We start from the raw sequence: 25758 nt of genomic DNA, 5'->3' as shown, positions 1-25758 counted from the left end.
CAGTGGTACTGTACAGTGGTACCTCAGGTTAGATACGCTTCAGGTTACATACGCTTCAGGTTACAGACTCCGCTAACCCAGAAATAGTGCTTCAGGTTAAGAACTGTGCTTCAGGATAAGAACAGAAATTGTGCTCTGGCGGTGTGGCGGCAGCAAGAGGCCTAGCAGAGAAGAGAGTCCCATTAGCTAAAGTTTCAGGTTAAGAACGGACCTCCGGAACAAATTAAGTACTTAACCCGAGGTACCACTGTACTGCAAATGTTGGCCTGTTTGCATCAGATGGCGGGACTTTCTGTATGCAGAGCATGTTCTCCACGTTGACCTATGGGCCTCTTGCCAACCAAATGGCTGGTAAAAAACCCCCACTGTTTTCTACAGCCATTCCCAGAAACTTCCAGGGCCTCATTTCCTTGGGGGCTAATCTATAGAATGTTGCAGTGAGTGAGGCCTGGGACAGAAACCATCACTTTCTTGGGTTACCACAATTAAGGACCAAAAATGGCCAAATAGAGAGACTATAGCATTTTCTTCCTTCATCCTCCAACCAGCAGGGAATCAGAGCATTCCCGCACTCTTGAAGGAATGTCACATTTTAAACGTTCACGTCACCTAAGGAACACAGCAAACATCCTTTTCTGTTCTCCTTTTAGCAGAGCTCACAGAAGACTCATAAAGCCTGCCATTCCTGTGCACAAAGTAAACAGTTAAAATTCAGGAGGCAGAAATTAAAAGAAGACAAAGTGTGTGTGGGGGGGGACATATTGTGAATGCTCCCTGTGGTTACTGCTACCATGGATATTATTCTTCTGACATTGTTTCAGAAAGAAACCAAATCATGTGTTCTCAAGTCGCCCTTTCAAAACGAAGCACAAAGTGGGAGAAATGTAAAAGGGGAAAAATTACACCTACATTCAGGCACAACTGTTTCTCAGGGGAGGGGGAATGTGGCACTGCTGTTCTGTTGGGTGAAGGAAATTCTTTTATTAAGCTGATTGCTTGCTAAGTAAGGGACTGTGGTTGGTTGGTGTGTCCTGAATGGGAGCTAATGACGAGGAAAATGTCTTCCTGAATGTGCAATTTATCAGCTGAGGCCAGTGTTGCAGCTTTGAATTTGGACAGAGACCTAAAGAGGATTTAGCAGAATGAGAAGCGGGCTTGATGGCTACAGGGTCCCCGATGTTGCTTATGAAATCTTGAAGTGGGATCAATAATTCTGGTGCCTGTTTTGGGGAGTCGTCTACCTTCCAATAGGCTCCGCTTCTACATCATGGGCTGTATGCAAAGCTCCTGTTCCACTAGCACAAGGGATATGCACTAGTGGAACAAAACATTTCCCTCTTCTCCTCCACAGTCCTCTGTCACAAAGAATGTGATTTCCCAGGCCACCACCCTCTGCTGATCTTAACTTCTGAGAGCAGGCATAGGCAAACTCGGCCCTCCAGATGTTTTGGGACTACAACTCCCACCATCCCTGACCACTGGTCCTGTTAGCTAGGGATGATGGGAGTTGCAGTCCCAAAACATCTGGAGGGCCAAGTTTACCTCTGAGAGAGTCTGTAGGGAAGGGGGCAGTCTTTCAGATGTTTGGGGCCTAACTCATTTATGGTTTTAAACATTATCATCATCATGATATCTATCTATCTATCATCTATCTATCTATCTATCTATCTATCTATCTATCTATCTATCTCCTGGCTTTTTCCCTGATGGGAAAAACAAGATGAAAACAACCACTAAAAGCATAGAGAAAACAATCATTAACCAACAATTAAACATTGATAGAATTAAAATGATATACCTATATAACATCTGTTTAAAACATAACAAGAATTATCATAAAAACAGCACAGCACCAGCCCTTTAATTAAAAGCAGACAATTCCCAAAAGCCTGTTGTTGGCCTGCCAGGAGAAGCAGAAGATGGAGGAAGCCCATCTAGCTTCCCTAGGAAGGGAGTTCCAAAGTCTGAAGGCCCTTTCTGACATCTCCACCTAGTGTGCCTGTGAGGGTGGCAGCATGAAGAGAAGGCCCTCTCCTGAAGTCCTCAAAACCCAGGCAGGTTCATGCGAGGGAATATGGTCTTTCAGGTAGCCTAAGCTGCGTAGGGCTTTATGGGTCATAACCAGTACTTTGAATTGTGCCCGGAAACAGACTGGCAGCCAGCGGAGCTGTTCTAACAAGGGATTCACCTGCTCCCTATAACCAGATCCCGTCAGCAGTCTGGCTGCAGCTCTTTGAGCCAGCTGAAGTTTCAGAGCACTTTTCAAAGGCAGAGCATATTACAGGACTCGGAGCAGGATGCAAAGCAGGCATGTGTCACTGTGGTCAAATCAGGCATCTCAAGGAATGGCCACAGCTGTACAAACGCACAACTGTACAAACGCACAGAGAACTGTGCATCCAACGCTAATGTGAGCACCTTGAATTAGGCCTGGAAATAACCGGCAACTAGTATTTGATTCGTAATATATTTTATATATTACAGACAGACAGACAGACAGGAGTGCCTAGCGTGTTCTGGCCCATGGGGTCACGAAGAGTCGGACACAACTAAACAAAAACAACAAAAAAATATTTTATTGCCTTGATTTTCTGTTTCGATTTGTAGCGATTTCCGTTTTGTGCATCGTTCGGAGAGGCTTGTGAATCTAAAACGATGAAGATGTTTTCCGAGTCAATTATAAAGGCCAGTCAAAACGTGTGGTCCCTCGCAGAGCAAATCTGTTTTGAAAACTCAGCCCTTCCTGTAGGGAAGGGGGCAGTCTTTCAGATGTTTGGGGCCTAACTCATTTATGGTTTTAAACATGTCTCTGCTAGGACCATCCCACCCAACCAAGTCCTAAAGCCGCCTTGTGCATTGCAGCGAGTGGGGTCGATGGGCGAAGTGATTCGTGCAGAAACAGAGCGCTCCCTCCTCGCCTGCTGCTTTGGGACCCTTCCAAAGGCTTGGGAAGGGTATCTGAGTTGCAATCTGGCAGCCGTAAATCAGTGGTGCGCACATGGGGATATCTGCAGCATCTTGCGCCACGGCTGGCAGATTTTCCTCCACTCACTTTGTGGAACAGATCCTCTCTTTGCAAAATAAATTTTAAAAAGCAATTTTTATTTTTATCTTTTTTTTAAAAAAAAAAAGCCTCTGTAATGTGACTTGCCTGTGGCTGGGCTTGAACATTTTAATCTTGCTCTTGGAGAGTTGCTAGGCAGTCTTTCATAAGTCACAGAGGCTTGGTGTCAAGAAACGGGAAGAAAGCAGGAGTGGGGTGGGGAGAGATCTTTGCTTGAGTTAATTGCTTGCAGCTGTGACTACACAGCCCCACTTTTGCTTACCAGCTGGAGTGTGTGTGTGTTGGAGGGAGGGAGGGAGGTTAGGAAAGAACGGCCTTTTAAGCCCTTCCTAAGCTTATGCAGTAGTTGCATGTCATGGAAGTGATGTGCAGGAAAAGCCAGGCCAGGGTGGCCTGTCTCTCCTATTAGAAATGGCATATCTTGCCTTTGCTGACCAAGGGCTGGTGTAGTGATCGGAGATGCCCCCTCTCCAGAATTAGCTGTTACTGTATTTTTCCAGAAGCATCTAATACAGTGTTACTTCGGGTTAAGAACTTAATTCGTTCTGGAGGTCCGTTCTTAACCTGAAACTGTTCTTAACCTGAGGTACCACTTTAGCTAATGGGGCCTCCCACTGTCGCCACACTGTCACCGCGCGATTTCGGTTCTCATCTTGAGGTAAAGTTCTTAACCCGAGGTACTATTTCTGGGTTAGCAGAATCTGTAACCTGAACCGTCTGTAACCCGAGGTACCACAGTGTTAGAATAATGATTAACTGCATTTACACCCCACCTTTTTCTCCAAGGAGCTCAAGGGGGCGTATGTAGTTCTCCCCCCCTTCCCATTTAATCCCCACAACAACCGTGTGAAGTAGGTTAGGCTGAGAGGTCCAAGGTCACCCAGTGAGCTTCAGGGCTAAATTTGAACCCTGGTCTCCCAGCTCCCAGACCAGTGCTCTAACAAGCTAATTGTGCTGGCTTTCACAATGTTTTATACTAATTGTTACTTGCAACAGTGTGTTTGTGTGCGCGCATGTGCATATTCCTCTCTGAATTCCCTGTTTGCTTTAGAACTCAAAAGCACTGAAAGCATAGGAAGTTACTTTGCACCAAGTCAGATCACTGGTCCATCTACAGTAGCTCTGTATTAAGCTTTCGGGCAGGAAGTCTCTGCCAGCTCCACTAGGAGACCATGTTGAGGGCTGAACCTGCATGCAAGGCAGATATGATCTATCGCCCTTTCTCCCCAGCTTCTGTTCTGCCAGCCTTGCTTCTCCCTTGCTCCTCTTGCCCACCTCCTAGACTCCCGCTTAAGCTCCCTGTTTCTCTTTTGTTTTCCTAAGAGAGAACATAATCCGTTCGATCATTCGGCTGCAGAGTTTACTGGTGGTATGGGAAACCCACATTGGACAGAAAACAAGAGATGTATCCTCAGGGTGTGTCCTCGCGTGCACACAGCCACACATCACTACTGCACATTGCCGGTGTAGCCAGAAACAAAGAACATCTCAGAGTCAAGAAAGAAGGAGACTGGGGATCTGCAGATTTTTTCCCCCTTTGCTGGCAAAGCTTAACAAAGAATCCCAGTGGTGGTTGGCGCTCAGCAGGACTGGAAGTGCGGAATGCAGGGAGACCCCCAATAGGTGGATGACAAGCAGAGCCAGACCCTGATTGGCTGCAGGAAGGCAGGCAGGTGGGGCCTGGATGAGGACAGATTGGGATAGGTGGAACAGTGCTCCACTCACCCTGATGGACCAGCCTCCACAGCTCGGGGCTGGTGGAAGTCTGAGTCGAAGAACATCTGGAACATCTCCTAGATGTTCTCCTCAAACATCTTTCCTTCGCCATTTACCTCACTCCATATCCTTAATACTTCGTCTTCTCTTTTTCTGAAAAGGCCAGCCTGCAGGCAAGACCGTCTCTGTTTTCAATATCCCAAAAAATGGGTCATAGACCCATAAAATGTCAAGCAGCAGATCTGCAGATGTCACTGACCACTGTTCCTGTGAGGCTGCGATCCATGCGCATGCTTCTTGGCAAACAATTCCAGCCCCGTTGGACTCGCTGCGACTGACGCCTCATGGAACATGTTCAAGATTGGGATGAACAAAAACAAGCTCTATGTAAAAAACAAAACACTGAAGTATTTATGTCTTTACACTGCTCCTTGAAGACCACCAGATCAGACAGTGGCAGCTATTCGTTATTGTTCTATCGCCACCTAGGGGGCCTGCTAGGCACTGCACCAACACAAAGGGTATTTCTGATGCCTTTCTCTTTTGGGGTAAATTGGGTGTGCAAATGTGGGAAATCCATATAGAATCATAGAACTGTAGAGCTGGAGGGGACCATAACGGCCATCTAGTCTGACCCCCTGCAATGGAATCTTTTTGCCCAATGTGGGGCTCAAACCTACAAACTTGAGATTAAGAGTCTCACGTTCCACTGACTGAGCTATAGGTTTTCCTACGTCTTTAAAAAGTTGACTAGCAACTGCAGGGATCTCTGATTTGAAGCAGGACCATGGTGATGGAGAAGGGAGTTTAACCCTGATCAAAATTGCTGTTTCCCCTATTAGCATCAGTTACCTTCACAATTCTTCCTGTGGATCAAATAGCAGCTTTGGGAGAGTTGAAGAAGGAAAAATTGTGTGTGGGGGGGTGGAATTAGCCTCCCTCCTACTAGCATTGCATTGCTGGCCCAACCCACAGATTCTGTTTTAAAAATTGTGGAATATTGCATTCACAGATCTCCCGATTCGTGGTTAGTGGCACCCTCAGCTTTGAAAGGGGAACAGTATTGTTTCCATTTTACAGAAGGGGAATGTGGAGGGGTGGTTAACCTGTGGCACTCCACGTGCTGCGAGTCTTCAGACCAGCTCCAGCCAGCAAGGCCAATGGTCATGGGTGAATGGAGATGTGCTCCAAAAACATCTGGAGGACCTCATCTAAGGTTGGTTTAGAGACCCTACATGAGAACATGCATTTCGGTCCCCACAGTAAAGTCTTCAGAAATTGCATACTCAAGTCAAGTGACCTGGGCCCTGACATATCAAACTAATCAACACAGATTTCTGTGTGAGCCTATTGTGAGTTTCCACATATCATTCCGGCAGACCCCTGGAATTTTGTACTGAGCAGAACAAATATACTGTACAAGACATGCTGTTATTGTTTGGGCCTGAAAGTGCCTCTTCCCCGTAGCTCATTTATAGCCTCAGAAGCAGCCTTCACGTGACACTTGGCTGAACTGAGCAGAGCTGTGTGCGAAGGGTCTCTCAAAATCCCCCCCTCCTCCTCTTTGTGGACGGAGAAATTGGGAGACCATCTCAACAAATTTATCCAAGGGGAAGGGGAAATCTTTAACATTTTTACAGGGGCAGGGCAAATGTGAAGGCAAAGCACCTGCTTTTCACACAGAACATCCCAGGTTGAATTTCTGGTGCCTCCACGCAGGTGACTCAGTAGAAGGCAGCTTGCTGTGTTCCTGTTCAAAGGATCATAGAGTTGTAGAATCATACAGTTGAAGGGACGCTGAGGGTCATCGAATCCAACCTCTTGTGATAAAGGAATCTTTTTTGCCCGATGTGGGGCTCAAACCCCTGACCTTGTATGCTCTACACAGCCTCATTCTTTTCTGTTGTTGCAAGAGGCAGCAGCAGAGGCAACTGCGTCGACAGCCTAGATGCCATGGTGCATTCTCCATTGAGCGCCATTTCTTGTGTCATGCCAGGGCACTGTTGGAGAGGAGATAGTGGGGGCCTCCTCGTGAGAAAAATGGTGGAGGTTATGTTTCTTCTTATTTTGCAAAGCAGCCTTCTTTTATTAGTGGGGGTGAGGATCTTCTGAGAGATTTTGGCTCAGCTCTACTAAGTTATTTATTGACAGGCTTCAACTTCAGGAGAGAACAACATCACGAGAAGGAAGTTTGCAGCTACCCAACTTACTGCCTCTTATAATGAGTCGTTGCAGAAGAGGGATTGTGAGCAAGGGAGAGGTGTTTGTTTCTAGGTCCAAGGTGACACCGTCAAGCTCCCTTGTTATTTTTGCTGTAACCTTGCAGTGTTTACAGAAATGTCTATTGTTATAATGTTATATTTGCTATTATGATGTTTTATCGTGTTATTATGAAATTGTTGAGTTTGAGATGTGGCCCTGTTTTCTTTGTCGTAAGCCGCTTTGAGCACGATTCTCTTTCTGGAAAACCGGCATACAAATAAAATTATGAACAAATGAGGGAGTGAATCTTTCGCAATATAAGCCCTGTGCATTTTTAGTGGGACTGGCTGCCCTCCAGGTGTTATTGGACTACAACTCCCCACAGCCTCAGCCAGCATGGTCACTGGGAGTTGGACCATCAATGCTGGGAGTTGGACCAGGGAGTTGGACCAGGTTGACTACCCTTAGTGAATTAAAGCATGGGGCAAGCAGGTGGGACCAGGGTAAGATGTAATGACTTCCATTAGCAGGGATGGAGAATGACTTCCCAATGGAGGGCTGGACCTGGAAGCGGATGACCCCCTATAGGGCCACCCACCTGTCAATCACCTGATGTCATACGACGTCAGCTGCATGAAACTTCAAGCCATGGCTGCAGATGAAGAACCAGGAGTGCACTTTGAAGGAAAGGTGTGTGTGTGTGGTTTACGCTACGGTGGCCTGGAGGGACTAATCAGGGCCACAGGCCAGCAGTTCCAACCACTTTCCTATATTGCTATCCCTTCCTCCTTTTATGCCTCCAGGAAACCATCATCAGATCTGGAGGCCGCATAGAGTTTAGTCCTGTGAAGACTATTATTATAGGCACAGATAATTGGGTCAATGGGAAGAGATTCATCCCAAGAACAAGCACATATGTATATGTACTTTCCCCGTGCCAAGTGAAAATGCCACCTTAGCTCAGAAGCTGAACAGCGAGTGACAGAGCCCGGCATTCGGAGGCTGCAGCAGATCCTTGTCAGCCTCAAATGCCATTTCATGTCCTTCCGCAGCAAATTACAGACGCCTTCGGATAACCTGGCTCCCATATGCTGAGGGCAGGATGGAACAGGAAGTCACTTGATCTTCCTGTTCCTGCTACTCCTAATAGGTTTCCTTGCTGGTATTTAAAAAGGATGTTCAGAGACTGTGAGTAACAATATGGCTCTATCGTCATTGGCAGTGCTCATTGTGCCTTTCTCTAGTCTGTGGATCCTCCTTGGATTAGATTTGCTGGATTTTATGTTCTGCTAATTCAGGAAGCCCTCAGCGGTTTACCAAGATCTAAACAATGCTGAATATTCAGGAAGGTTTCAAGCCCCCATTGTGGTAGGCAGTGAATATGAATATATAATATTGGTATATGCACACACACACAATAAAAATATCTGGGGTGAAAATATGCATGCTACTTTCCTCATTTTGCTTTTAGCAAATTTTATTGATGCAAACCGATTAATGTATTCCTCTTTAAAGCCAAATGCCAATTGTTCTCCATCAGTGACAAAGGGAATGGCAAGCATCTTTGAGACAGAATTTTAATGGAAATAGTTCTGTTCCATTCTGGGGAGCCAGAATTCACCTCAAATGCTTCCAGAGCAAAGCTTGAACATCACTTGGTCCAGAAATCCAGTTATGTGAAAGGTGCTTTCACTGAGCAACACCTTTAACTCCACAGTCCCATTCACCATATCCAGGGGCAGCACCTATGGGGGCCAAGGGGGCCGGGGCCCGCCCAATATTTTCAAGAAGCTCCCCCCCCCATTCCAAGGCGATCCTCAAAAGGATGAGTCAGGGCATAGACATTTGGCCCTGACACTTCCTTTTGTGGAATGCCAGGGACAATGCAGAGCGAAGTATCTTTGATCCAAGTGTCCCTTTAAACAAGGTAAAATGGCTGGCGGTGGGGGTGGGGGGATGCGTTGCCCTGGCTGGCTTGGGGAGGGGCGTCAGGTGTGTGACGTTATGAATGCACAATTGACCCGTCCCAAAAAAATGTTGGGTGCAACTCGGAGCCGCTGACCATCTCCCACACTATCTGGGGGAGGGGGGGTACAAAGTGAAAAGCAAGTAGGAGATTGCATAATCAGTGAGACCTCCTGCTTCCCTAGATCCAATCCACACTCTCTAGTTGGTACAAGAAAGTCATGTCAAAAGTGAGAAAGTGAAGTCAAAGGCTAAGTGGAATTGACACTACAGTGGTACCTCAGGTTAAGAACTTAATTTGTTCTGGAGGTCCATTCTTAACCTGAAACTGTTCTTAACCTTAGGTAGCACTTTAGCTAATGGGGCCTCCTGCTGCCACCATGCAATTTCTGTTCTCATCCTGAAGCAAAGTTCTTAACCTGAGGTACTATTTCTGTAACCTGAAGTGTCTATAACTCGAGGTACCACTATAATCTGAAGCATATTGTCAGAGCCACCCGTCTGGTCCCAGCTCACAAGAGACCCAAATCCGATCCAGTTTATTTACAAAAAGTCTTTATTGAAGATCATTGCTCCATTTACATTCCATCTTTGTGACTCTACGTCTGTAACGTTAGACCGCTGAAGTACCCTCTGAATCCGTACCGCCTCTACACCAATTTAAGAGGCTTGTGCTGGACCACCTCTTCCTCTCCTTCCTTTTCCGCAGAGTCTTTCTGCCCCCCTGGGTTCCCCCTCGCCGGGACTCGCCCGAGGCTGAATCCTCTGACGCCTCTGCCCCCCTCCTTCTCGCTTTGGGGCCGGGCTCCTCCCCAGGGCTCTCCTCACTTCCGCGCGCCTCTACATTTGAACTTGGCGCGCGTACGTTGCTTCTGACCTTTCTCTCGACCGCTACACTGCTCCCGGTGCTGCTCTCCACCCCTTCCGGTTGAGCGTCCTGCTCCAATCTCCTTCCCCTGTCTCCTTCTTGCTCTGCTCCCTCTGACACACTGGTAACTCCACCCCCTTCACTCCGTTCCGGCTGAGAAGCCGGATCCGGTGCCCAACTCGCACTGGAGCTTCTCCCTTCGCTCCCCTGCTCCTCACTGCTTCCCCCTTGGCCTCCCTTTGGTCTGACCAGGGGGGCCCCCTTTTGGGAGTCCTCTGACTCACTGGACAGACTCATGGACGACCTTTGGTCATCGTCATCCTCCTCCTCATCTCTCTGGGATTCTTCCCCCTCGCTCTCTGTCTCCTCCCCCATCTGCTCTTCTCTCCCTGAAACCCTGACACATATGTAACCTGAAGCGTCTGTAACTCGAGGTACCACTGTATTTATGGACTCCTTTCAGATGTGTTTATGGCTCTCATGTCAGTCTACGTTCTTCTACTTCTCGTCAGCCTGGTTCTTTTTCCTAAAGAAGTAATGGCTTCTTGTCTCCCACAAATTCCTTGCCCGTCCCTCTCCCACTTTCCTCTTGATGGGTTGCAGAACCATCACTGCATCTCCCCTCTTAGTGGAAAAACAGTGGTGGGCGTCAATAAGGAAGCGTCTAAACCAGAGATGCAACAGCAGATCCCACTGTCCTCCAGCAAACCCATATTCCTGACAGATCTCCTTAAAATAAATGATGGGGCATCTCTGTTGCCGAGGCCAGAGCAGGAATGGCAAATGTTCATTTACATTATAAAACAGGGTGCGTGCAGTTCAGACAACTTGTCACTGTTATCAGTTTGATCATAGACAGTAGGAAACTGGCCCATTTCCTCAAGTATGAAATGGGGAGGACGACATTTTGTTTAGTCTAGCAGGGAAGGGATAGATGACATCAGAACTGATCAGATTTGGGGCGGTCATTCCATGCCAATCAACGTGTTAATACACACAGTGTAAGCTGCCGGTCCCCCAAAACGACGTTTATTTTTTTGTTAAACCACATCCCAAGATATAGAGCATGTGTAAACGACGGAACACCCCTTTGACATCCAATACGGACAAAGAATCCTATTCCCTAATTTAAGTACCAGGTGAAGCCCAAGGCACCAAATGTTTACTGGCGGCTGTCAACGTCATACTCTCGGCTCCAGCGCCCGTTACGCCAGCTGTGGATTTGCACAATTGATCTGAAAAGTAATTCAATCAGGCAGCTTTTCAAAGCCCCTTTAAACCCTTGAAATGTAATCCAGAGTAACTTGTAAGAAGTCAAATATTTTAGACAGAGTCGCCTTGTATTTGCCAAGCACAAAGTGTACGCTACACCTGCTCCTTTGTCTCTTTCTCTCTCCCTCACACGCACACGCACGCACACACAACACTTTAATAAATAATAAAATAAAATAAACCAGTCTCTGAGCCCTTGGTGGAAAAAATGCAATACATAAGAAAGAGAGTTGCCCACCACTTTTTTTAAAAAAATAAAGGCTATAGAAACCAAGCAACTGAGACAGGCTTCCTACGTAACCAATCTCTGTGCCTTTAAGAATTGCCCAGTATTGGGAAACTCTAGGGAGGGGATGTAACTCAATGGAGTGCAAATCAGGCTTTGCCACCTCCTTGCAAAATCCATTTCAAAGTGATATTGGTCACACTGTTGAAGAAGACCTCTACTGGACAGCAACAGCAGGTAAACCTCTCTTCTTACACAGAGGCAATATTCAACATGGTTTTATTCCAGGGATCAGTTTCCTTTGGTTTTGCATTGATGGGCAAAGACATTTCTTCTCTCTCAGGCATTTATTTGAGTGTTTTTCTTTCCAGCAGTTGGAAGTATATCCCTCCCTCCTTCTGCTTTGGCTATCTGTGGTGGTGAGACCCATGTTAGGGAATGCAGTAGTATTTCAGGCTTGAGTATTGTATCATACTGCACTTTGCTTTGAATGATTTTGCACTGTGAATTTTAGCATTATTTGTAAGCTGCTTTTCAACTCTTGTGTAAAGTGACTAGATAATAATAATACTTCAGCAAAGCTTTCTCATTTAACAAAAAATTTGCTTAGGAAAGTGAAGCAAGGAACTATAGACTGAAGTTCCTGTGGCTGATTTTTATTGTTACTTTACGAATGTACCAGGGAAAGCTGCATTTCACCAAATATCAGGTATAAGGTAAAGGTAAAGGGACCCCTGACCATTAGGTCCAGTCATGACCGACTCTGGGGTTGCGCGCTCATCTTGCTCTATAGGCCAAGGGAGCCGGCATTTGTCCGCAGACAGCTTCCGGGTCATGTGGCCAGCATGACTAAGGTGCTTCTGGCGCAATGGAACACCACAACCAGAGCAGTGCATGGAAACGCCGTTTACCTTCCCGCTGGAGTGGTCCCTATTTATCTACTTGCACATGATGTCCTTTCGAACTGCTAGGTTGGCAGGAGATCAGGTATAGTTCTGCCCTAATATTAGATACCACTTCCCAACATCCAAGTTCACAACTAACTGCACTGAGCTCAGGCCGGCCCACCCATGAGGCAAGGTGAGGTGATTGCCTCAGGCAGCAAAATCCACAGGGACAGCAGATCACGATATCGCTCTTAACCCTCCCACACACTTTTGGATCCTCACTCACCCCTTCTTCCTTGGCAGGGAGCAGGGTGCCAATTCATGGTTTGCCTCAGGTGTCAAAATATCTTGGGCCGGCCCTGACTGAGTTGCAGCTATCCATTTGGATCATAGCCTCAATAGGTTTCCCCCTATTTCAGCAGCAGGGGTTAAGTGCTCGAAACTGAAGTGCATTGCATTAGCCAACATCCAGGGGCCTCCTCTTAAGATTAAAAGCTGCTTTATAAATCAAATCCAGCGAAGCTGAGCAGACTGTTCCAAAGCATGTTACTCATGAGAGGAACGAAGTGCAAATGTGGGTGTGAAAAATCACAAAAATACTTGACGCATATGGGAGCAATAATTCAGGCAATTTTGGGTGTGTGTGTGTGTGTTTTCTTCCACCAGAAACAATTGCTTCATCATTCACTGTTATTCATTCCATTGCTACTTTGAACAGACACTTTTAACACCCCCTCTCTCTTTTTGCCCTTTGAAAATCTGTGCCAGTAGTCAAAGCAAAGACCGAAAATAAACCCAGTTAGCTAGGAGTCGGAATATTCTTGAAATTCTGCAAAGAAGAATTAGCACTTAAATGCTTCAGTTATTAATTGAATGTCTAAGAACGGGAGCATCTAAGACCCCAGCTCCTTTGTCGGGCCTGGACCACGCATAAATCTTGGTGAGGGCAAGGCAGCGAGCGGCCTCCTGGAGCCACGGTGGCAGAAAGAGTAATAACCACCACAAACAATGCTCTCACGCAGATACGAGCCATGCCACTGCCAGACAGGTCGCAGAATAGTGTGCCAGAAATGGCCACACCGGTAGATAACAATGGGCAGAATAATAACTGAACGGTCTGTTCGTGCAGCGCTCGGGAAGACTGAATAAGTCGGCTAATTAAAATGAGGATTTCTGCATGAATTCAAAATGGTGTCCTTGCAGTCCTGGATGTTGAGGTTTGAAAGTGCTAAGAGGAGCCTAGGTGGATCAGACCAATCTAATCCCTACACGCAATGGCCAACCAAATGCCTATGGAAGGCTGGGGAACCTTGAACCCACAAGATGTTGCTACACTACAACCTCCACCATCCCTATCTTCTAAATCCGGGCCACGGATGGTCTGGGAATCAGCGTGTTTTTACATGAGTAGAATGTGTGCTTTTATTTAAAATGCATCTCTGGGTTATTTCTGGGGCATAGGAATTCATTCATTTTTTTCCCTTCAAAATATAGTCCGGTCCACCGCAAGGTCTGAGGGGAAGTGGACTGCCCCCCTGAAAATTTTCATGATCCCTGGTCAAGAGAAAGTTAGCTTTCTTAAGTGCTACACAGCAATATCCAATTTTGATTTAGGTAACTTAAATCCATTGATATTCCGATTGTAACATTTGACATTTTATGTTTTTATATTCTGCTGGAAGCTGCCTGGAGTGGCTGGGGAAACCCAGTCAGATGGGCGGGGTATAAATATAATCAGTGCTTTTTTCCTAAAAAAAAAATGTTTAGGGGTACTCTCATTTTTCTACTCATATTGAAATACTGTCCCTCAATGAGGCCAAACATAGATTCACAAAATGTTTAGGGGTATGCATACCCATGCGTCCCCCAAGAAAAAAAGCACTGAATATAACAACAACAACAACAACAACAACAACAACAACAACAACAACAACTTAGTAACTATGGCTGCAGTCCTAACCATGTCTATTCAGAAGCAAGTCTCATTTAATTCAATGGGGGTTACTTCTTTGTAAACAGAGTTCGCATTGCAGCCTAAATTGGATGCCACGCATTGTAACAACTAAGCATGCTGGATTGGACCTGAGAAGACAAGGGGAAGGTTGCATGACACAATAGGAGACACCTGGCGTGGTGAATTCTTGACAGTCCAAGATGATGGGATGGCAGCGAGAGGCAGATCCCAGCGCTCCCTCCGCCAAGTGTGCAAGGACTCAGGAAAGTGGAGCTCTAATGTGATTGTTACACGTGCCAGTCAAGAGTCTTCCGCACTCTCACCCTGATATTTTAAGCTACTGCAAAAAGGGAAACATAACTATGGCAACAACATTTCCAGTTGGGAGAGTTTTAGCGGCAGCACCCTCCTCCCACACAAGAATGCAATAAAGATCCATGAGGTGCCTGCACACACATTGATCAGAAAATACCAGGCCCCAACCAGAATATTTTATGGCCTGCAACAAAAGGCAGTGGCGCATTTAACTTCAAATCATGTCCATCTGAATAGGCCATTTATTATCATCCTCAAAAGGCCTCAGGATGGCAAATGCAGCTTGCCTCATTCATCTCTAGCTAGTAACCATTTGTTGCCCTTAAAGGTTTAGATATTCATCCTAATTGCATTAGGGACAGGCTGTAAATTCCCTGCCCTATTCTCTCAGCAGACCACCGCTTTTTTTTCCCTGGGCCTTTTTTTGTGGAGAGAGGAGAGCATTATGCAAAAGGCACTCCTAATAGCCATTCAGCCACCCAGCTCCAGTGACAGCTTTATTCAAGGCCCAAAGCTTGTTAACAAGCTGAATGGAAGGCAGATTAAGGCAAAGCAGATCTGATTAGGAAACAGCAACCTGACTCCCTAGGAGTTAGCAGGATTTCACTTGCACACACAATGCCACCTTCTCCAAGTGCCACCACAGCTACTTCTCCTCATCTGTTTAAAAAGGGGGGGCGGCGGGATACAAGAACATCCCTGGGACTTTCCACAACATACGCAGATGAATATCTCAGCTGGTTTGCAGATGATTTTCTGTGTGGAAAATTCTCAGGTATTTAAAATAAGAAAGCACTTTGGTTAGCTATGAAATCTAATCATCGCAAGTCAACTGCTATGGCGCGGACAGGTATTCAGATATTCTGACATATACAAATACACACACACACTAAAGAAACATCTCCAGAGATTCAGAGCAAGCACAGAGAAATTAGGGGCAATTCCAGGTGATCTTTCTTTTCTTTTCAAATTATGGATTCAGCATGCCCAACAACAACAAATCAAACAGGAGCTTCAGCAACACCCACAATGAACACTAGCTAGTCCAACAAGAAGGAACTGCAACAGAATGTTGCAGCAAGAAGCATTACAAGTTTATGATTCCAGCGGCTGTTCTCAATCCTCTCCCAACCCCATTATTGTTGCCCCAGTGTTCCATGGCTACTGAGCATGCTCAGTCCTCATTATATGCTTTCTACATAAGCAACGCCACACATAGCCTGGACATCAGAAAAAGGGGGCATAACGTTAGCCTGGAGGTTTGTAAAAACATTGTGAGTGTCGCAGTTCAGAGCTATTGGAAGGGCCTATTGCTCAGAAGTGGAGCATCTGCATTGAGGTATAGTCGTACCTTGGTTGTCTTGGTACTCAGACATTTTGGATCCCGAACGCCACAAACCTGGGAGTGAGTGTTCCAGTTTGCGAACATTTTTTGGACGCCAAACGTCCGACAGGGCTTCCGCAGCTTCCGGTTGAACGCAAGAAACTCCTGCAGCCAATCGGAAGCCTGGCTTTGGCTTTTAAACCGTTCCAGGAGTCAAACGGATTCCTGGAACAGATTAAGTTTGACAAGCAAGATACCACTGTAGTAGGAACTCAATAACTGGCATTGCCTCTAAAACTCAGAAAGAACTCAGCCCGAGACCCCAGAGAGCTTCTACGAGTCTAAACAAGACAGTACTGGGAAATGGTCCATTTTTAGCACAGTGTTTGGGCTCCCTGATGGAAATATCTGAACCCCCATATTCCAAAGCGGGTCAAGGGCTGTACCGAGGGGTTAATGAGGTCACCCAAGGGGATGCCAAAATCATGCCTCTCCACTCCAGTTTGGTTCCTCTGACAGTCTTGGGCACTGACGTTCCCAAATGTTTTGGCTCCCGAACGCCGCAAACCTGGAAGTGACTGTTCCAGTTTACAAACTATTTTTGGAAGCCGAACATCCAACAGGGCTTTTCCAATATATATACAGTGGTACCTCGGGTTACATCTGCTTCAGGTTACAGACGCTTCAGGTTGCAGACTCTGCTAACCCAGAAATAGTACCCCGGGTTAAGAACTTTGCTTCAGGATGAGAACAGAAATCGTGCTCCGATGGTGCGGCGGCAGCAGGAGGCCCCATTAGCTAAAGTGGTGCTTCAGGTTAAGAACAGTTTCAGGTTAAGAACGGACCTCCAGGACAAATTAAGTACTTAACCCAAGGTACCACTGTACTTCCAAGGTACGACTGTATTTTGTATTTAATCCCATTTAAGATTGGGGGTTGAGTATGTATTATGTTTCAGTCTTGGGCTCTGCTGTATAATTAGAGGGCCTTACAAAAGATGTAAGGCCTACAGCATGTCCCCTCTTTCTGTCAACATCAGTATTATGACAGGAGATGGGTGGCTCCAGCCCCTCTCCCATTTTCTCTCCTCTCCACTCTATTAAAAGCCAGCTTTGGGAAGATCGGCAAGCCAGGGGGGATCTCCTAGCAGCGGCGTAGCGTGGGTTGTCAGCACCCGGGGCAAGGCAAGTAATTTGCACCCCCTAACCCCTAACCTGCCGCTGCTGCCAGCTTCTTCTTGCTGCTGCCTGGGCTGGGGTATTTACAGTAAGGTAGCCACAGCGGCGGCGGCAGGTCCGTGTCAGGTGATCTGAGGCGAGTTGCCGCTGGCGCTGCCGCCCAAACGACACCGCTTGCCCGGAGGAGGAGGAGGGCAGAGAGGCGAGGAAAATGCAACATGGCCCAGCAGCTGCAGGAGCAGCGGTGGCGGCGGGGCTGTGAGGAGGGGCTGCCTGGTGCGCCCTCACGCGTGGGGACCGCGGCGAGCGCTGAGAGCCGCTGCCTGCCGGACGCCTTCAGCCCGGACACGCGCACAGCTCGTCGGTTCCGCGAGACATGGGGCTCTGCTACAGCCTGCGCCTGAGGCTCTTCGGCGACTCCGGAGGCGGCGAGTGCGCCCCCAGATGTTGCGCCTGGTGCGGCCGGCCCCCCCTGCACCCCCATGCTACGCCACTGTCTCCTAGCAAACAGCAGGGAGGGAGAAGAGGTGGTTGCCAACACAGACACAGAGGAGGAAGGGGCAATGATGGCAGGGGCAGGGGGGAAAGGAGGCGTCAGCATCGATGAGGGGGTACTGATAGGCCCCCAGGGCAACTTCCTGTTGCTGCCAATTGGCTGGACTATAAGATGGTACTCTTTTCTCCCCCCCCCCACTTGTATGGATAATTGCTCTAATTGAAACTGTACTTTCAGGAGAATGTTTCTGAAAGCAATTTAAGGAAAGGACAGATTGTAAAACAGGCCACATCCTGTAAATTAAAATAACGAACTAGAAGTACGGTGCAAATTAGCTCTTAAAGGGAGAGGAATGAAATCACATAAAATGAAATGTGTGTCTCCGAAGAGAACATTTGGAATGACATTTTTCTTTTTTTCTTTTTAAGTGATGCATCCTACAGAGGAGGAAGAGAGAAAGAGAGATCCAGGAATATTTTTCAACCGTCAGTCAAGACATTCTCCTCCTTTCATGAAGGACTTTTAAACATCCCCTTTGATCTTCTAGCCACAGCAGTTTTTGCCCGGGTTAATAAAACGGCAGCACAGATCATGGCGAAAAAGAAATCATGGCTAATTAGGAAGCATAAGGTTCCACATAATGATAATAAATGCACAACGCTTGCATCAGCAATTGGGACAATTTGCTTTCTGAATGTATCGCAGGCTTAGAACTCTAGCCTCCCCGAGGTATCTTGTAAATTCCCATCTTTGAAGCCCCAAGTCCAATTTACATTTAACAGCAAAAACTGTACAGTTAAAAGATTACGAGAAAGAAGCTTAAGAACCCCAGTGGTTAATTGATCTAGCCTTGTTTCCTTAAGCTGTACATTCCCTTGAAACCTATTGTTTTCTTTTAGCTTTATCAAGCATTTTAATGTGGCTGAAACAGGCTTGTAGCTTTTCCCTCTGTGTACAAAATCACAAAAGCCAAATTATTTGGGGCTGTTCTGAACACCAGAACAGGCTGTGAAGAACTCTCTCCCCCCCCCAAAAAAAAAATCTTTTCAGGCAAGGTAAGTGAGCAAGATGGCAAATTATAGATTAGATGCACAGAAAGTGTAAAGCCATTCACACTGGAATAACTAGTCACCAATGATCCTAACATCAGATTTCCTTCAGCACATATATTTCTAAGGGTGAATGAGAGTGTAATTGCTCAATAAATAAATAAGTAAAGAACTTGATTCTGACTAAGGCTGCCTTCTATGGCCCAGAGGCAGCATTCAACCTTGGCCAACCCGCTAAAGTCCACATGCTGGGAGTGGCCACCCACCCACAGTCTGCATCCCCTCCTTAGTTGATTAGAAAAATTTGCTGAGGGGATTCAATCAGGCCTCCAGGCCATGAGTTAGTCATCCTAAGAACATACAAGGAGCCCTGCTGGGTCAGGCAAATGGCTCATCAAGGCCAACATTCTGTTGTCACAGTGGCCAGTCAGGTGCCCATGACAGAAGTAAATAAACAGGGAATCCGCAAAGAGTGTCCCTATCTCCTCTAGTGAGCCAGCATGACCACAATGCACAGCAGCCCCATCTATCATGGTCAGGGGCCAGGGGTGATGGGTGCTGTAGTCCAACCATGGTCTCTCGGACCATGAGAGTGATTAAGAGTTGGCATGAATAAATCTAAGGAACAATATAATTTTTTAAAAAAATCTAGAGGGCATCAACTTGGCTACCCATGGGCAGCTGTGCCATCAAATATGAGTGGGAGAACTGGAAGAAAAGCTTGGAACCATGCACTGTTTATATTTATTTTTAAATAGCATGAGTTTAAAAAAAGCTGTCCTCAAGATCGTCTACCAAATAAAAGGGGAAACAGAAAAAACCACTATCTTTATACATACCATATCACTTAACTAAAACAAGAGCATTACAATAGTATGCCATAAAGCCATAATGATAAAATCAGCACCAATTAAAATTATATATTTTTGATTATATCTTTATGTCTATGTCTATGCCTGTCTGGCTGGCTGGCTATCTACCTACTTACCTACCTACCTACCTATCTATCTAGTGGTCTTTATGTTGATCTTTTCTGTGAACCGCCCTGAAACCTCCAGGTATAGGGTGGTATATAAATTCAATAAATAATAACAATGATAATTGTCAGGGGCTCAGGAACAGAGGCACAGGAGAGGGAGGAAATGGAGAGCGAGGGGGAGGAATCCGAGGGGAGCGTAGGCGATGACAGTGGTCCGAGGGATTCCCTGAGTCTCTCCAGTGAATCGGAAGATTCACAGAAGGGGGCGCCCATGGCCAGGGCAAGGGGGGTGCCTAGGGGGACACCCCAGGAAGAAGGGGCCAGAGGGGACTCAGAGAGCAGCAGTTGGAAATCAGGACCAGCTTCCCCACCAGAGCGCAGTGGGGGGGAGGAGTCCCAGGTATCGGGATCAGGCTGCTCACCACCAGCCAGAGGAGATGAGTCAGGATTGACCACGCCTCCATCGGAGAGTGTGGAAACGGTCGAGAGGAAGGTTGGAGGCTGGGCGCGCGCGCCAAGTTCAAATGTACAGGCGAGCGGCACAGTCGGTAGCCCGGATAGGGAGCCAGGTCCTAAAGCCCGCCGGAAGGAGGGACAAGAGTCAGGGGGGTCAGCGTCAGAAGAGTCCAGAAAGGAGGAGACCCCAGGGGGCAGAAGGACCCAGAGGAGGAAAGAACAACGGAAGAGGTAGAGTAAGGCTAGAGTCTTAAACTGGTGTATAGGGGGCGGGGACTCAGACGGAGCTTCGCCGGTCTAGGATCTGGACGTAGAGCTGCACGCTGCGGCTTGGAAATGGAAACTGAACTTCAATAAAGACTTTTGTACATTACCACCGGCTGGCGTTGGTCCTCTGTGAGCTGGGACCTAGAGGCAGCTCTGACAATAATAATCAATAAAAATAGGGAGGTTGCCAGTAATCCCTCCTGCATAAGGGCATCCTGTCAGGATGGAGCCACTACAGAAAAGGCTCTGTCTCTTGGGCCCAACAATTTGATACTTCCCCCTGCCCCCGCCACCAGCAGGTCTATGGTAGCTTTTCTCCCTAAGATTTCTCAACAGCATTGCCAGGATAAAAAGGGAAAGGTACCCCTGACCATTAGGTCCAGTCATGGACGATTCTGGGGTTGCGGCGCTCATCTCACTTTATTGGCCGAGGGAGCCAGTGTACAGCTTCTGGGTCATGTGACCAGCATGACTAAGCCGCTTCTGGCGAACCAGAGCAGTGCACGGAAATGCCATTTACCTTTCCGCTGGAGTGGTACTATTTATCTACTTGCACTTTGACGTGCTTTCAAACTATAATGGCTCCTCCATCTAAGCAGGGCTTGCAGCCAGCAGTAGAAAATGTCCTATTACAGCAAACTGCAAATGCACCCACTCAACCCACAGTGAATCATGTAATGAGACAGGCTGTACCATGGGGTTGCAGGAGTTTCTCACCCTAGGCGATTGCAAGACGTTCTTGCACAGAAACATGCAGATCTTGCAAAAAGATGTGAGGGCTGAGCTGCAGGCAGCTGTCAGAGGTGAGTCAGAGTTAAAGGACCGAAGCAGAGCCAGGAAGAAGTTATTCACGCAAGAAGCGTTCCTGTCCAAAAGAGCCCAGTGGGGTGGGGAGTTGAAAATACTTCACTGATAAGATGTCCCAAGCTCTGGTTCTGATGGCTCACCACACAAAGGTGCCACACAAAACCAATGGCTCATCATGTTAAATGTTTATGTACAGTACTGTTTTTCAAAACGGGTTTTATAAATGTAGAGTGTATGACCACCTCTCAAAGAATACAGTAGTAATAAATCAGCTTGCGGATAATTGCACGATGCCTTACGGTTTTCAATAATATACTTTCTTATGCAACGTCATACAATAAAACTAAATTAAAACAAACCAACTAACCAATGGCACTTGGCTCTATAGCTCAAGTCAGTAGAGCATGAGACTCTTAAATCTAAAAGCTGTGGCTTCAAGCCCCACGTTGGACAAAAGATTCTGGCATTACAGGGGGTTGGACCAGATGGCAATTATGGTCCCTTCCAACTCTACAATTATATGAGTCCCTAAAATTTTTTGTACCCCAAGCAATTGCCCTGTTAGGCCTCTCCCCCCCCCTCCGCACACACTATGCATCTGGGTAGGAATTATTATTATTATTATTATTATTATTATTATTATTATTATTATTATTATTTATAGCCCACCCATCTGGCTGGGTTTCACCAGCCACTCTGGGCAGCTTCCAACCAAATATTAAAATACAATAGTGCATCAAACATTAAAAGCTTCCCTAAACAGGGCTGCCTTCAGATATCTTCTAAAAGTCTGGTAGTTGTTTTTTTCTTTGACATCTGGTGGGAGGGCGTTCCACAGGGAGGGCGCCACTACTGAGAAGACCCTCTGCCTGGTTCCCTGTAACAAAAGCTGTTGTTGCCATCTTACGGTTCTGGGTCACAGTTAAGGAAAAGGCAACCATGGTCAGAATCCTTAAGGTATATGACAGGGGTAGGCAACGTGGTTTTCTCTAGATGTTGGACTTCAGCACTCATCAGTCCTGACTATTAACTGCTCTAGTCCAAACACATATTGGGCAGGCAGGGTTACCAGCTTGGGGAAGGCTGGTGTATTCTTACTTACCTTCATGAATTTATATGGTGCTTAACTGCCAAAGCCGGCCTCTAAGCAGCTTACATGTATAAAAACCAATTGCAAAACAATGTAAAAGCATGTAAATAAAAATACCCAATCAAACCATTTCATTGAAACATTAAAATAAGCATCCACCTTATTTAAAAATACAGTAAAGCAAGCACATTTGAACTGCACAACAGTGAAGCACTCTCAGTGCATCCAAAAACTCTGTAGCAGAGTCCAGAACGGTGCTGGTGCTTCAAGAGTACCACTGCCTTTCCCAGCAGACGAAGAGAAAAGAAAGCTCACCTGGCAACTGTAGCTACAGCGGTTTTAGGAATTCACTTTCCTGTCAAGTGGCCACAGAGGGGTTCACATGTTGTATTCAGCAGGTGTCCAGGCTCTGTACACAATAACTGAGCTGTACAAATCAACAAGTGTACCCTCCTCCCAGAAGCTGATTTAGGGGAGTGTGAATTGATGCTTTTGAATCATGGTGCTAGAGGAGACTCTTGAGAGTCCCCTGGACTGCAAGAAGATCAAACCTATCCATTCTAAAGGAAATCAGCCCTGAATGCTCACTGGAAGGACAGATCCTGAAGCTGAGGCTCCAATACTTTGGCCACCTCATGAGAAGAGAAGACTCCCTGGAAAAGACCCTGATGTTGGGAAAGATGGAGGGCACAAGGAGAAGGGGACGACAGAGGACGAGATGGTTGGACTGTGTTCTTGAAGCTAGCAGCATGAGTTTGACAAAACTGTGGGAGGCAGTGGAAGACAGGAGTGCCTGGTGTGCTCTGGTCCATGGGGTCACGAAGAGTCAGACAGGACTAAACGACTAAACAACAACCAGAGCCTTGAGGGTGCCACAAGCACAGAGCCTTGAGGGTGCCACAAGGGGCACCAGAACTATGAGGCAGAATGGAAGGGGGAGAGGCAGGGGGCGAATTTTAGTGTCGCTGAAATTTGAGACGCCCAAGGTCTGCCCCTGCTTCTCTACACTTCTACATATGTAGAGACAGCTTGCATCTGTGTGAATTCTTTCTTTCTTTCTTTCTTTCTTTCTTTCTTTCTTTCTTTCTTTCTTTTTAAATGTATTTTTATTAAATATTTTCTTGGTTTACAGTTCCAGTGCCCTCTTCAGCACTCATTTTATTTTTACTGGCTGATTTTGCTAGTCTATCCCTCCTCTCCTCCAAGGAGCTCAAGGTAACATCCAAGCCTCTCTCCCTGCTCTCCATATTGTCCTCACAACAACCCTGTGAGGTAGGTTAGGCTGAGAGATAGGGACTGATCTCCAAGGTCAGTGAGTTTCATAGCTGAGTGGAGATTTGAACCCTAGACTCCCAAGTCCTAGTTCAGCACCCTAACCACTACATCACTATCGCTAGGAAGACAATACATTACTAATGCAAGGAAGTTGGGGGTTTTTTTTGGTTAATGGTTAAGTCATGTAACTATCTTCAGATTGCGACAAAATATAGACCTCAAGGCTTCAAGAGCCTACCAATTTTTCTGTAACAACACCCCCCCCCCAACCCTGCAATTCTCAACCTCTGCTTTGTAGACCATCTATCTTGAAGATGACTTCTGGAAAATTCAAAAGATTGCACACACTTTAGTGACATTTTGGTCAGTATTGCCCGACTGTGGATTTCGGAGTTGTTGCTTTTCTTAAAATCAGAGGCACCTGTCACTACATAAAAACCTACAAACAAAGGGCAGGTCCTGCTCACAAATGAAGCACTTAGAGAAATGCCACTCAATGTTGTTCGTCAAAACTGAAGCAACAGGAGTAATAATTATGGAACTTTGTGGTGAGACCTGGGGCAGATAATGCCACAGAGAACGACTGCTGGAAAGGATGATCACAAGCCAGAAAGAAGTCTTGAACAAACCCAACAGAACAGCACACCGATATGACAGGGAGGAATCAACAACACCAACCACCAAGTTTTATTACGTGTCCAGAGATCACATTTAAAGCACACAAACACACACAGGGCGTAAGGCTTTCCAACGAGCTTGCACTCTGCCTCTCATTGTTTTCACAACTCCTTGGGGACTGTGTGTGTGTGTGTGTGTGTGTGTGTGTGTGAGAGAGAGAGAGAGAGAGAGAGAGAGAGAGAGAGAGAGAGAGAGAGAAACGTTTGTCTCCTTACCTCCATTTATGAAGCGCAAAGCCCGGACACTGGTCACCGCAGTTATTGCAAGGCCGCTCTCGTTCCAGCTCACCCAAGGCGGTCAGCTTCATTGAAGAAAAAGAAGGAACCCCATGAATACAAACAACATGCTCTCTGCCTCCCTCTCCCACCTCCCTGGAAAGAATGGGGCGGGGGGGGGACACAGACCCAACCTTGTTAAAGACGCACCAGCTGATTGCTCGCCCATTGATAAAATGAGGAGTAGATCTGTTTGCAAACATTTTTTTTTTAATTATCTAAAGACAAATTTAATAAATCGCTCCATCGGGAAACGGCATCTCCCTCCACGGAAGAGTAGCGCTGGGTGGTGGAAGGAGATGATTAGCATCTGAAAAGGTCCAGCTGGTGGGAAACTGACCCGGTTCTCCCGGCGCCTTGGACAAAGGGAGCAGCGAGTCAAGGTGCTGTGACCTAGCCGTGGCTGGGGCTTTGCCTTTGGAAGCGGGCGGGCGCCACAGTGGGGCGCGGGGTCCCGGACCAACCTGTTCAAAGGGTGGAGGGGGTGGAGAGGAGGTGCCCAGTGAGGCGCGATGCCCTGGCCAGGGCGCACGAAAGGTGCTTGCCAGGGTGGGCTCTCTCTCCGGGACCCATTTCTTTCCCCCCGCCCAGACAACGAAATAATCTTAGACACACGCGGCAGATTCCCACCCCCCTCTCTCCCCCCTCCACCGGGTCGCCCAGACCACGCGATCCTCGCGGACTCACCGATCGGCTGGAGAGGCGCTTCCGCGCGCTCCGGCTGAACATGGCAGCGGCGAGAGGGGGCTGTCCGGCCGGCCTGGGCGCGCTTCGGCTTGGCTAGGGTGGCCGCGCGCGCTGCGCACAGGGCGAGCCCAGGCTGCTGCTCCTTCCGAGCGAGGGGCCGCGGCGCAGCTGCTGGCGCTCCGCTTTTGCTTCCTCGCCCCCCCCCCCCGGCAGGCTGTCCCCTCCCCTCGCAGCCCTGCCTGCCTGCCTGCTTGCCTCCCACTCGGCCCCCGGCTGCTTCCCCTCACGTGTCTCGGGCGCCCTTCGGGGCCGGGCGTGCCGTCACCGCCGCCTGCTCCTCAATGCGCTCTAGCGCCTTGATGCTTCCCTACGCGTCCTGCCGCCTGCCTGCTCCTCCTCTGGCATCTCCTTAGGGGGCCACCACCACCTCGCCTGCGCTGCGCTTTAGCGCGTTCCTGCGCTCTGGCTAGTTGGCACCTGGCGCCTCCAGTGTCCCCTCCCCCTTCTGCCTTCGCTTTCTCCAGGTGCCACTTTCACTCACTTGCGGGTTGCGCGCACGCGGCCCACGTGGGATTGGGCCCACCTGCCCTGCAACACTCGCTCCCACATTGACTCCGCTCCCGCCGCCGGCTAGGGAAGCCGGGTTTGCGCATGGCGTTGGTAGCCGCACGCACCATCCGTCTCTGTCCGGTATCGATCCTGCACCGTCTTAGGAAATATTGCATTTT

The 25758-nt window shown here is 47.5% G+C and overlaps 1 protein-coding gene across 1 annotated transcript in view; it reads right to left on the bottom strand.

Moving 5' to 3' along the window:
• Positions 1-25557, bottom strand: part of PRICKLE2 (prickle planar cell polarity protein 2) — a 251802-nt gene extending 226245 nt beyond the window's left edge. The window contains exons 1-2 of the mRNA XM_081901626.1: positions 25031-25557; positions 24284-24369 (exon numbers count right to left, since the gene is read on the bottom strand). Of these exons, the coding sequence (XP_081757752.1) occupies positions 24284-24369; positions 25031-25072 (128 nt within the window). The 5' untranslated portion in view covers positions 25073-25557. The remainder of the gene's footprint in view (positions 1-24283; positions 24370-25030) is intronic.
• Between the last annotated feature and the right edge of the window lie 201 nt (positions 25558-25758).

Source organism: Podarcis melisellensis (assembly GCF_964234715.1).
Source record: "Podarcis melisellensis genome assembly, chromosome: 2".
NCBI lineage: Eukaryota > Metazoa > Chordata > Lepidosauria > Squamata > Lacertidae > Podarcis > Podarcis melisellensis.
This window is presented reverse-complemented; position numbering and strand designations above follow the sequence as displayed.